We start from the raw sequence: 12,824 nt of genomic DNA, 5'->3' as shown, positions 1-12,824 counted from the left end.
AAGTGCTAAGGATTTGCCGCGACCAAAGGGCTGAAGTGGCCGACAAATGATTGACGAAAATGCCCCGGGAAAACTGTGAGAAAATCAGCCGTTTTCTTGATGAAAATCGGAGATTTTTCCCCCCTCCTTTGACAGCTGAAAATTGTGATTATTCTTTTATTGTCTCGCATATATAAATGTACATATATATATATATAGATATATATATGGATTCCATTTCCCTCATTTGGCTGGCCATTGTTTGGTCCTTGATCGGAGGCCGAATTTGACACTTTCCAAGAAGGCATTGTTTGAACGGGTTAATTTGTGTATTTAGCCGAGAGCCAGCCAGCTGTTATTGAATATCGACGGTGAAACGTAAACCCAATTAAAGCCCTAAGTCGCCGCACACATTTTGCGGCACGTTCGTCCTTCATTTTGCACCTTTCGCGATGCGGCAAGAAGGACGCAAAAATGCAGATCACGGCCCAAGAAGTCGAAATCGATATGCACCCGCATTTTGTCTGTCAAGATGCTGCCATCCAAAGGCCATGGATCTGAACTGGAGTCCATAACTCATCGGGGCAATGTGCAAAAGTGGCTGTATCGCATATCCTGTGGCTGCTTTGTTTGCCGGAGGCTCCTTTGTCCCCGGCAAAGTCAGCTGCAGTTGCAATCTGTTTTTTCCGCATTCAGCACGATCAAATATTGCCGAAGAAAGAGCTCGAACTCTCCACCCCACCCCACCCCACCCCCGTACATATGGCATCCCGATCAGGTGGCGCGTGTCCGCTGGTGGCCAACTGTGATTTGTCGGTTTGATTCATAATGCGGTTCTCCGGTTTTTGGGGCATCAGCTGGTGTGCGTGCCACGTGTATCTGGCAGATACTTTTGCCAGAGCCAGCCGCCTTATCGACTGCATTCTGAATTACCCGCTTAGCCGCTCATTAACATGTCACTTTGGCCTACTTGTCTTGGCTTCTTTGGTTCGTCGAAATGCAAATTGCTCTACCAAAAACACCCACCACTTTCAATTCCGAGCCTCAAAGTCAAGCTCAAAAATTGAAGTATTAAAAGAACAGTATAAAAAACTGTTCCATTAAGAAAGTTAGTTGTTCTATCGTAAATTTCAATTACTCATATGTAAACTATAAAATGTAAGAAAGTCATCGAATGTTGTCTTACCTAAAATACAGTTTTTTCTAAAATTAATTTTTCCTTGGCTTCAAAAGGAATGAAATTAGACTGGGAAATGTTTTTCCAAATGAATGGCCAAAAGCTTTTTAATTAAGGCCCTGCCTTCAAGGAGGGGTCCTCGAATCGGGAATCGAGGCGAAATCACAGAAAACGAAAACTGTTATTATAATCATCGTCTACGTCTGCAAGCGGCCCCACCCACTCCAACCCCTTCTTGTCGCCTACTTTGTCATTATAATTTTTCCTTTCAGCCGGCCAAAGCGATGGCCAAATGAAAGAAATATTTGCGGGCCAAAAGAAATGCATTTTATTATTATTATTTGTTGTGGTGACTTTTTAATCATTTCCCTGCCAAACAAAGCGGTTGATGGGGCGGCCGGGGGTGCGGGTGCGGATCTGGGATGGGGTTGTTGCTGTTCAAGAAGTGGAACCACTGGCCGATTCTTATTGGTGCACCAATACCACTGGAACGGCTCAGACAGACATGACCATTCGGCTACTCCCACACCCACACCCATATACACACCCACACCGATGACGACACAGGCGAATGGGAAGTCTCAAAAGTAAGAAAACAACCACTGTAAGAAAACCCACACCAATAACAAAACTTGGCCGAAGACCACTACAATGCCAAATTCGCCGCAAAGACGAGCCGAGCAGTGAGCACGAACACTGGGAACCCGAAGAACGAAGAAGACGAAGTGCCTCCCCTTCGCAGCCGTGACGTCACGGCTCAAGAAAACGCTCAAGGAAACGAAACGACCTTCAAAGTAGCCCCCAGCGAATGAGTGGGAAACGGGCGAAGTAGCGAAGTGAGCAAAGGAAGAGCAGGTAATGAAGGAAGAGCAGTGAGCGTAAGAAGACGCTCTCCGCTCTCTTAGGCTCTCTGCTGAGAGCAAAGCAGCCCGTCTCAGACGTTCAAGACCTGTCTTTCGCATTGCGTTCAGTACGCTCTCTCTCTCTCATTCTCTCTTAGGAAAACGACGATTTCTTTATGCTAAGAGAGGAGCCATTGTAAAACCTGATCTAAGGCTTATTTTCAGACGTTTTTCGTTTTAAAGATTATTTCAGCGTTCGCGTCGGTTGTAGTTGGTCGTTTTTACTGGCAAATTGTATGGACTCAAACAAATGCTAGATACAATTTGTATAAGCTACTCGAATCTCAAATATGCAACGCCTTGTATCTAAAAGTTAGCTCTGGCTCAACGGCTGCGGACACATCTGCGAACTGGACTGGGATTAACGCTAATTCGATTTTGATTGCCGCCAGGGGGCATCGATGCGTAAGTAAAGTGTGTAATTAACCAAGCACGCGGTCGTGGACTCCACTTTCTGCTCGTAACCAAATCCATGGTTCGATAAGCCAGATCAGTTCCATGGGGACCAATGCCTTATCTTGTGTATGTGTCTTCAAGGGGGGCGTTCTTTGTTTTCTCAATAAAAGAGGCGTTTTATTAAGGTCAGCTAATGGATCAACTGTATGTATATCATCGCTTTGTGCGGTAAGTGTGTTAAAGAATGAAAGAGTGGCAGACATGGGGCGCCTGAAGTTCCCCAAAAGTCGCCAAGGCGATGACTCAGTGGGCAAGACGGATAAACAACGGGTGAAGACAAAAAAAAAAAAAAAACAAGACAAAAAGAAAACGGCCTGAGAGAACCAGAATCAAAATAGAAGAACCAGAAGGAGAGGCATTCGGAAAAAACAAGCTGAAGATCCCATGGGCAGTGAGAAAAACAAAGGGGGAAAACGAGATGGCAGACCCGCACATGTGTTTGTATCTTGGGAAATTCGAGAGGGGGTGGCGGTGAAAAGTGGTGGGGTAACCCTAGGTGGGGTGCATTGAACTTGGTGGCAAAAGGGGAGCGATTAAGAAACCCAGCAAGAGATCACAGATCACAAGTTCCCAGAATTAAAACCAAGCCAAGCCAAATACTTGTTGTTGTTATGGTAAATTTCCACATCTCGGTTGTTGTTATTGCGAAAAAGAGGAAAGAAGAAGATAGAGGGGAAACAAAATAAGAAGAGCAGGCAAAAATAATAAACACAAAGACCCGAAAGTGGCAGCTGCAATTCAAATATTTCACAAAAACTCAAAAACACAGAGAGAAAAAGGGACACACATACGTGCGTGCATACATACATATGTACACTCAGGCAAGCAAAGGAGCAGAAAAAGGAAGCGAAGAGCTAGAGCAAAAGGAGTCCAGACAAAAGGCATTGCAGGGATGACGATTAAAGGTTGCAGGCAAAACAAGTCAGCAGGATCAAGGACGCGCAGGCACTCACACACACACACACACACTCAAAAAGGAGCAGGCAGAGAAAACCTGAAATCGTCACACAAGCCCAAAGCCAAAGAGAGAAATGCAAGCGAACGAGCAAGGGAAAAGAAAAGGCAGATTAAGGACCCGTTCCTTTGTAATGTTTTTCGTTTCTACAATACATCCATAGGTAGGTAAAACCCATTAGGGTGGTTCCCTCATAGGTAACAGAGTGTGTGTGTATAGGTAGAGATCGCCAGGACATGCAAAAAATAGAAAGAACCGAGCACTGAAGAAAATGCTGTATCACAAAGGGAAAGATTAGTTTTTTTTCGGGTCGATTGAAAATCCATTGTTAGGGGAGAGAGTAAATTACTTATTGCACAGTGGTTCAAGGTCTTCGAAAATAAACATGATTAATCGTTATTCGATCGTTTGTGGAACACAGAGAATGCACAAAATAGTTAATGATAGCACCACTAGATACTTTCTTACTTATGAATAATTTTTTTAATGCGGAATTATATAAGATTTGGAAAAAGATTGTAGATGATAAACGAAAAATGTTGTTAAATATTTAAATTAATAATTAAATGTAAAGATTTTTAATGCGCAGACTCGTTGTTATAGTAAAGTAATTAAAATAATTCAAACATATGTGTATGGATCAATTAATTAACTGTGAAAATGTCATAAATTTCCGGACATTTATTTATGTAAATTAAAATATCTAAAATATCAGTGGTTTGCAAGATTGCTTTTATAAACACTATTCTTTAGTAAGTAAATTGCTTTGATTTCTTAACAAAAATTGAATTAATAAATTAATTAAATAATATATATGTATTACAAAATATTGTCACGAAGGATAAATCTTTAACATATACTTTTATACTAATTTGCAGATGGTGTTTTTATTTAGGATCAAACAATAAATCATAATATTCAATATAAATGATTAATAAGAGTTATAAATGTTTAACCATATGCCTTTTTTCCTAATCGAATTGACTTGACGAAAGTATAGTTTCCATTATGACCCCACCATTGAGTTCCCTATTCCAATAACAACATCTCATAATATCATTCTGATTTCTATCCAACAGAAGGCAGCTGCTACTCCTCCCCGACGAAGGAAACCGAATACCACCAGCTGGGTCGTATCCTCGCCAGTCGCAAACAAGAACAACAGGGGCACACGATCGCATCGGAGGATCACAAAAGGCTCGTGCCATATGAACCAGGGGGTTGGTGATAGCGCCTCCTGAAAGAAGTACCGACTCATGCCCATGCTCGTGCGGTCGGGCGTCGAGACAAAGTGATCCTGCCGCAAGGAGCAGGACGAGCCGCTTATCAGCCATGCATGGAAATCGGGGTGGCTGAGGGTTGCAAACACGCGTTCTTATCTTAAAGCTCGGGCTGTCGGCTCGAGAGGGTGACGAAATAGAGCAGATGTGCAAACAACGGCCCCGATGACTGATGACTGACGAAAACCCAGCAATTACACCTTGACGGGAGGCGATAATTTCCAACGAACGACGCGTGCTCGGCACACTTGGGGAACCTGGACAGGAGCCACTCTCGCCAGGCCACTCAGATTCCGGATCTGACTCAAAGGTTCTAAATTCCCAGTATTACAATGTCGGTGGACAACAGCTTAGGAATCCTCGACTTCAGTTTGGCTAAGGAGAGTGATAAAACAGCTATGACAGCAGCAAGCGTATACAAAACGTCAGACAAGGAAAATGACCCGGATCCCCACCTAAAGGGCATAGTCACTACCGGAGCCATGGCCCAGCCAGCCACGCCTACTTCCGCGATTGCAGCGGCACTGCCGCCCACGCCCACTCCAGCAGCAGGCCAGGATGTGGCCGATGGCGGGAGCACGGAACTCAAGTTCCAGTCGTACGTGAATGGCAACGGCAATGGGGTGTACAAGATCATCAAGACTCTGGGCAAGGGCAACTTCGCCAAGGTCAAGCTGGCGATCCACGTGCCCACCGGACGGGAGGTGGCCATCAAGGTGATCGACAAGACTCAACTGAACACGAGTGCCCGGCAGAAGCTGTACCGCGAGGTGAAGATCATGAAGCTGCTGAACCACCCCAATATCGTGCGCCTCTTCCAAGTGATTGAGTCGGAAAGGACGCTCTACCTGGTAATGGAGTACGCCAGTCGGGGCGAGCTGTTCGATCACCTGGTCAAGAACGGAAGGATGCGGGAGCGGGATGCCCGGGTAATTTTCCGGCAATTGGTGTCTGCCATCCAGTACTGCCACAGCAAGTTTGTGGTCCACCGCGATCTGAAGGCGGAAAACCTGCTGCTGGACCAGCACATGAACATTAAAATCGCTGACTTTGGTTTCGGCAACACCTTCGATCCCAATGCTCAGCTGGAGACCTTCTGCGGAAGTCCACCGTACGCAGCTCCCGAACTCTTCATGGGCCGAAAGTACGCCGGACCAGAGGTGGATGCCTGGTCGCTGGGAGTGGTGCTGTACACCCTGGTGAGTGGATCTCTCCCCTTCGATGGTGGCACCCTGAAGGAGCTGCGTGAACGCGTCCTTCGCGGCAAGTACCGTGTGCCCTACTACATCTCCATGGACTGCGAGAACCTGATGAGGAAGTTCCTGGTCCTGAATCCCGCCAAGCGCACTTCCTTGTCGGCTGTCATGTCGGACAAGTGGATAAACTTGGGCCACGACGAGGGCGACAAACTGCGGCCGTTTCGGGAGAAGCCCATGGAGCTGCAGGATGCCCCTCGCTTCGACTTGCTGGTGAGCATGGGTCACAAGCGTCGGGATGTGGAGCAGTCGGTGAAGGGTCAGCAGTTCGACGACATCTACTGCACCTACATGCTGCTGGGCGTGTCCAAGCCCCGCTCCTCGAACCGCAGTGCCAAATCGGAGGCAGTGGCGTCAGGAGGGGACATAGCTACTCCACCAGTCAGCAGTCCGCTCACGAATATCACCACGCCCACTGTTACCATAGCTCAAGTGACGCTCGCTCTGGACAAGAATCCGCCCACCCACTCTGCGTCCGTTTCCAGTCGCCCCGTAGCTCCTCGTTTGGCTAGTGTCCCCATTACGCCCATTACGCCCACTTCGACACCGCCCTCGGGACCGCCGGCCAAGCCCACCCGCCGCACTCCGGCCAGGACACCAGCGCGCAAGGCCACCAACCAAGGACGACCCGAGCCATCGAGCCTGCCGCACACGCCGCAGTCCAAGAGGGCCAGTGCCAACATGGACGTGAAGCCGACCCTGCTGAGTGCCCAGCGACAGTTGGCCCAGACCCAGAAGCTGGCCAGCACCCCGCCCCGGCTTCAATACCCCGGTGCTGCAACTCCAAATCCAGCACAGGGATCCTCGAGAAGACCCACGACGCTCTACGAGAAGGCGGAGCCGGCGGTCACGCCCCTTTTGGTGCCCAAGTCGCCGGCCATGGGTGGACGGCTGATGGAACGGATTCCAGCAGCGGCTGCGGTGGAACGGGCTTCCGACAAACCCTTCACTCGACACAACGTGGCGCGGGCCACCTTTCACTTCGGCCAGGCACGGAGTGGAAAACGGGGTGGAGGTGGGTCCGGAGGTGGTGCTGGCGGCGAGGAGGACAGCTACCAGACGCCACCCCTGTCCGCTGATGACACCAAGCCCGCCTCGCGCGTGGGATTCTTCTCCAAGCTGACCGCTCGCTTCGGCAGACGGGTGATCCACCTGAACGAGAAGGATGTCACCGAGCAGCGCAAGAACCTCACCAAATAGCCAGGTGTCCGGCGGATTGGGGCATCAAGGAGCAAGAAGTTGAAGGTACAGTGATACAGCAAGTGATATAGCAGTCCCTGCCCGTCCATTCGATCGACCTTGTGTGTGGATAGTAATTCAAGAACTCAGTTTGCCTGACGCTTTGCTGGTATTTGAGAAAATAGATCGACCCGAAATGACAGCATCAAACACATACAAAAAGTCCGACAGGGAGAAAAACCCGGAACCCCAACAGCCGGGTTATACGATCACCCCCGAAACCACGGACCAGTCAGTCAGGTCCACTGCCGCCATGCCCACTTACGCAGCTGGCCAGGATGTGGGAAACGTTGGCAGCAGTCGCAGCAAATCCGATCTCAAGTTCCAGTCGTACGTGAATGGCAACGGCAATGGGGTGTACAAGATCATCAAGACCCTGGGCAAGGGCAATTTCGCCAAGGTCAAGCTGGCGATCCACGTGCCCACCGGTCGGGAGGTGGCCATCAAGGTGATCGACAAGACTCAACTGAACACAGGCAACATGGAGAGGCTCTATCGAGAGGTGGATATCATGAAGCAGCTGAACCACCCGAACATAGTGCGCCTCTTCCACGTAATTGAGTCGGAAAGGACGCTCTATCTGGTGATGGAGTACGCCAGTCGGGGCGAGCTGTTCGATCACCTGGTCAAGAAGGGAAGGCTGCAGGAGGCGGATGCCCGGGTGTTCTTCCGGCAGTTGGTGTCCGCCATCCAGTACTGCCACAGCAAGCGTATCGTGCACCGCGACCTGAAGGCGGAGAACCTGCTGCTGGACCAGGACATGAACATAAAGATCGCCGACTTTGGCTTCAGCAACCACTTCGAACCGAATGCCCAGCTAGAGACGTTCTGCGGAAGTCCACCCTATGCTGCGCCCGAACTCTTCAAGGGCAGAAAGTACTGCGGTCCGGAGGTGGACTCGTGGTCACTGGGAGTAGTGCTGTACGCCCTGGTCAGTGGTACCTTACCCTTCGATGGCGCTACTCTGAACGAGCTGCGGGTTCGCGTTCTGCGTGGCAAGTATCGTGTGCCCTACTACATTTCCCTGGACTGCGAGAACCTGATTAAGAAGTTCTTGGTTTCGACTCCATCCAAGCGTACCACCCTGTTGGCAGTCATGTCGGACAAGTGGATTAATCTGGATCACAAGGAGTGCGACAGACTACGGCCGTTTGAGGAGAAACCCATGGAGCTGCAGGATGCCGCCCGTCTCGACTTGTTGGTAGGCATGGGCCACCAGCTTCGGGATGTGGAGCAGTCGTTGAAGGGGCAGCAGTTCGACGACATATACTGCACCTACATGCTCTTGGGCGTGCCCAAACCGCGCTCTTCCGACCGCAACATGACATCACTGGCTTCTACGACCTTTACCCCAGTCAGCAGTCGGATTACTACTCCCACAGTTACCACAGCTCAAGCAAAGCTCCCTCTGGACAGCAATCTCATAGCTGCCCGTTTGACAAGTGCCCTCATCTCGCCCTTGTACATGCCTTCTTCGGGTCAGCCGGCCAAGTTCATCCCTTCAAACCCAACAGCCCAAGGACGTTCCGAAGCTTCGAGTCGGCTAACGGCGCGGCCCAAAAGAGAAGCTAGTGCCTTCATGAAAGTGAAGCCCACGCTACTGAGTGCCCAGCGACGTTTGGCCCAAGTCCAGAAGCTGGCGAGCTCCCAACAACGCATCCAAGACACCGGAACACATACTGCCGTCAAACAACCGCAAACAACCGGAAGACCCTCGATCCTTTACGAGAAGGCAGCATCTCCTGCTATGGGTCTCAAGTCCCCAACGACCCCAACGAAATCTGCTGAAGTCAAAAAACCGGGATTCTTCTCCAAATTGTCCGAACGCTTTGGTCGAAGGGCGACGTACGATGTCACTGGACAGAGCAAGAACTTCATTAAATAGAGAAAACAATGCAAGTGATACAGCTGACATTGGCCGAACCAACTATTGACCAACTAATAGTTGGTATTTTAAATGAAAACGACTCAAATTTAGTATGACAAATAAATGTTGATTTAATTAATATGTGTTACGAGCTGAGGTGATCGTTCTGAACTGATCTTGAAACTTGACTGTCAAAAACCATTGAAATAAATAAGACGATCGCTTTATCCCATTACGAAATACGTATTATAATATATTAGAATAAAATATATCAATAAATTGTGATTAGAATGAATGCGCTACCGACTTTCAATGGCCGACAAGCTGTAAAGTGTGGGAACGATCACTTAAAACTAAAGGAACAAGTAACATTAACCAATTGGCTGGAACACTGAAAGGGTGCACACAAAACAGCAGCAGCAACAATTTTAGTTTGCGTGTCGCTCCGACATTAAATGGAACGGTGCGAGGGATTTGGAGGGGGGTTGGGAGTGAACACGAAACCGCAATCATTTTGCACTTTTCGAGGCAACAACAGCCGTGCTTGGGGTGGGGGGGGGGGGGGTTGGCAATGCGAAGGCGTCGAGCGGCGGAAGGAAAAGGCGTTCACAGCCGAACATAACAATATCCGGAAAGAAACCAATAAACGGGAAATTCCGCAGAAGGGCCGCCGACTATATCTGTTTGGTGGGAACCGAGTTGGGAAAAGGATAGCAGAAGGGGTGGGTTACCTGCTGGAATAAGGCATAAGTGTAGGGGTGGTTCGCGACTGATTGGACCCATTGGGAGCGGAAGCAGAGCGTTAAATACGCTAACCGGCGGAAGAAGGTGACTGCAAGCAAGTAACAGGTCGCACATAAATTAGACGCCTGGATAGTGCATTAATGTGCATGCCCACTCCTGGAAAATTTCTCCCACAATGACAGCACCCCGGCAATTAGCCCCTTTCCACCTATCCTGCTGCCTGATAAGATTGGGCCCAAACCGAAATGCAAACAAATGTAGTCGCGGTCTATTTGCATGGGACTAGAACGGAGCAGAGCTTCGATTGTTTGCTTTAAGGGTAAACCGCACTCGCATTTATAGATACGGATAGAGATATATGCATATAGATGGTGCTGATAAATCGAAATAGTACTTGAAGCAAATAAAAGTGCCTGTGCAAACAGGTCGAGTCAATAATTTAACTAAAAGCGCGCGCCATTCGATTAGATAGATGGATCGGCGTCGGTCGGGGTTTATCAAGGACTGGATCCGATAAGATAGCCACTCCGCACACAATCCGCACCATCCGTCCTTTCGCCTTAACTCCCATTGGAACGCCCTGAAAGTGTGCTGCAAAAGTTTGGCCCGGAAGTGCCAATAAGAAAGCCATCTAGGACTAATCAGCAATGTCTTGCCGAACAAAGGACCTGGCTAATTTGCGGCAACAACTCGTAACGAGCATGTAAATGAAAGCTGAACTGTAACTGCAAATTAAGCCCATTTATCCAGTGGACTGGGCTGCTAAATTGGCCAAGTGAAAGCCAAGGCTCTTGACATCTAATTGAGGGTGGATTCGCTTTCGTCTTCATTTCTTGGGGGGGTCCATAGTACCGCCTTTAAGTGTCTGCCTGCAACGCCTTGAGTGTGACTTGGGTCCTGAGCCCCAGAGTACTGAGTCTTGGGCCACTGCCACCCACAATTATGTCAATAGCCAAGTTTTCAGGCACAGCCGAGATTTGGTAGTGACAAAAGGTTCGACCCCCCAAAAGTGGCTTGTATTGTTTACGCTGGGTAAATATTTTGCCGCCCAAGAAGTGCCGCAAGAAACTGTAAGCGAGTCCTGCGCTAAGGGGCTTAACCTGCTCAAATGTCAAGTGGGGCCGTTGCTTCCTTTGATTTTTCACATTTTTTCCTTTTGCCCGCCCTTTGCGGTCGCTTAAGAAACAGTTTCCACGCTTTTCATCTTTTTCTGCTTGGTTTTTTCTTTGGCATTGTTCTGTTCGCGCTTGCCAATTAGTCCTATGCCATTTCGAATGTCCTTTTTGGCGAAGCAGCTGCCCCCCCCCCCACCCACTCCAAGGATTTGTTTTTTTCTTATGCCGCAACCCTTAATTAATGGCTCGCATATTCCTTGCCATTGGTCTCAGTCTGAGCTCAGTTTGCCAACTATTTTGTCTCATTTTCCGCCTGACTTAAGCGCTTAATAGTTTTCAGTTTTTATGGGCTATAGTTTCGTAGCCCCCTGCCCCGATCCTTATTGGTGTGTCTTCTTTGGCTTGCACTTTTCTTGCTCAAGTCGAAACTTTTTCTTATTGGAAAGGGTTCGGAACTTTGCTTGTGCGAACTCTGGTTTTTTGTGGTCGCCCGGCAGTTAATCAATTTTTTGTCCTTTTTCCCATGGATTGTGTAAAAAGTTTTGGTCTACAAGTATGTTCCCAAAGGATGGGGACGGTTTCGACAAGTCTTTTTGTGGTCGGGTGCAAGGGATAACTTTTAATTAAGAAAACCTTGAAGTGATTTATTGATTAGAAGTCGGCCTGGTCAAACTTTCTGTGGTCGCAGACATACCTCTCATCTTTCTGACTTTTCCTTAGCTGGAGGAGGTGCTTCTTTCTCATTTTTAGAACAGTACCACACAGCCAATGAAGCTCTATCTATGTTTTTTTATAAGAGACAATTGAGGCGGTCTAGGGGGCACAATTCCCCTACTAAATCAAAGGGAACTGAGTCCAAGTCAACAAATGCGAAGCGCGGCGAAATCAATTCTCTGTCTCCCTCTTCCGCTGGAGACTATATATATAGTAGAAAAATACCGATTCGCTGCTTATGGAAGCGCAAAGAATTACACCCACTTCCCCGGCCCCTTGCCAAACAATATCCAACCATACCAATCCAAACTTATATTCAGTCTGCTCAACTGGCAGAACGAAACTTTGGACCCAGCCCTCGGAAACTTTGGACATTATTATTACTGGCCAATACGCAGTAAGAAATAAAGTCGAGGAAACAACAAACAAAATGGTGAGCACTTCCGCCCGGCCCGAAAGTAATTACCCAAAGTCGGGAGTCGGCAATCGGGAGTCGGCAATCGTTAGCCCAGTGAGGCTTTAACTTGGTCTGTGCCGCTCATTTCACGCCTCCACTCCTCCACTCCTCCACCTCCATCGCCACCCTTTAAAAACCGTCATTGTTTTAATTGTATACAATATGAAGATAATCAGAGGGCCGAAATCAGTGCGTGGATGGGGAGAAACTGCAGTTCTTGGTGACACATGCCTCCACCTCCATCAACTCTCTTTCCACACAGAGTAAACAAGTAAAGCCCGCCAGCGGAAGTGTCGCCGTGACTGCGGGCACAACAAAAAAGCGGAACTACTCTTGAAAGATTTGCGTTGGACAGGCAGGTAAAGGTGCCTTCACCTCGCCTGCTGCCTTTGCTCTTGCTGTTGCTGTTGCTGTTGCTCTGGCTCTGTCTGTGGCTTTTCATCGCAGCCGGCAACTTTCGCGGCTGAGGCTGTCATGAGCTGCTGGCCTGGCCCTCGCATATTATTAACGTTTTAATACGTATTTGTGCTGGGTCTCCCCTGCTTTCGGCCACTTTGGTGCGTGCTGCATGGCGGGGGGAAATGGTAGTGGAAATGGCAGTGGAAATGGCTGTGGAAATGGTCATGGGATGGGGGTGGAAGTTTGGGACAGAGGGTGTGTCTCGACCACTTGTTGTGGACCGG

General features: G+C 48.7%; 3 protein-coding genes across 3 annotated transcripts in view; 2 read left to right on the top strand and 1 right to left on the bottom strand.

The window, feature by feature from the left end:
• Nucleotides 1-12,824, bottom strand: part of LOC128251826 (homeobox protein prospero) — a 52,565-nt gene that overhangs the window by 31,324 nt on the left and 8,417 nt on the right.
• Nucleotides 2,254-7,211, top strand: LOC128251827 (MAP/microtubule affinity-regulating kinase 4-like). The gene is made up of 2 exons (XM_052979020.1): nucleotides 2,254-2,463; nucleotides 4,549-7,211. Exon 2 carries the CDS (start codon nucleotides 5,082-5,084, stop codon nucleotides 7,203-7,205), a length of 2,124 nt encoding a protein of 707 aa, XP_052834980.1. The 5' UTR covers nucleotides 2,254-2,463; nucleotides 4,549-5,081; the 3' UTR covers nucleotides 7,206-7,211.
• Nucleotides 7,372-9,250, top strand: LOC128251828 (MAP/microtubule affinity-regulating kinase 3-like). The gene has a single exon (XM_052979021.1). It carries the CDS (start codon nucleotides 7,381-7,383, stop codon nucleotides 9,127-9,129), a length of 1,749 nt encoding a protein of 582 aa, XP_052834981.1. The 5' UTR covers nucleotides 7,372-7,380; the 3' UTR covers nucleotides 9,130-9,250.

This window comes from Drosophila gunungcola, chromosome 3R (assembly GCF_025200985.1).
Source record: "Drosophila gunungcola strain Sukarami chromosome 3R, Dgunungcola_SK_2, whole genome shotgun sequence".
NCBI lineage: Eukaryota > Metazoa > Arthropoda > Insecta > Diptera > Drosophilidae > Drosophila > Drosophila gunungcola.
This window is presented reverse-complemented; position numbering and strand designations above follow the sequence as displayed.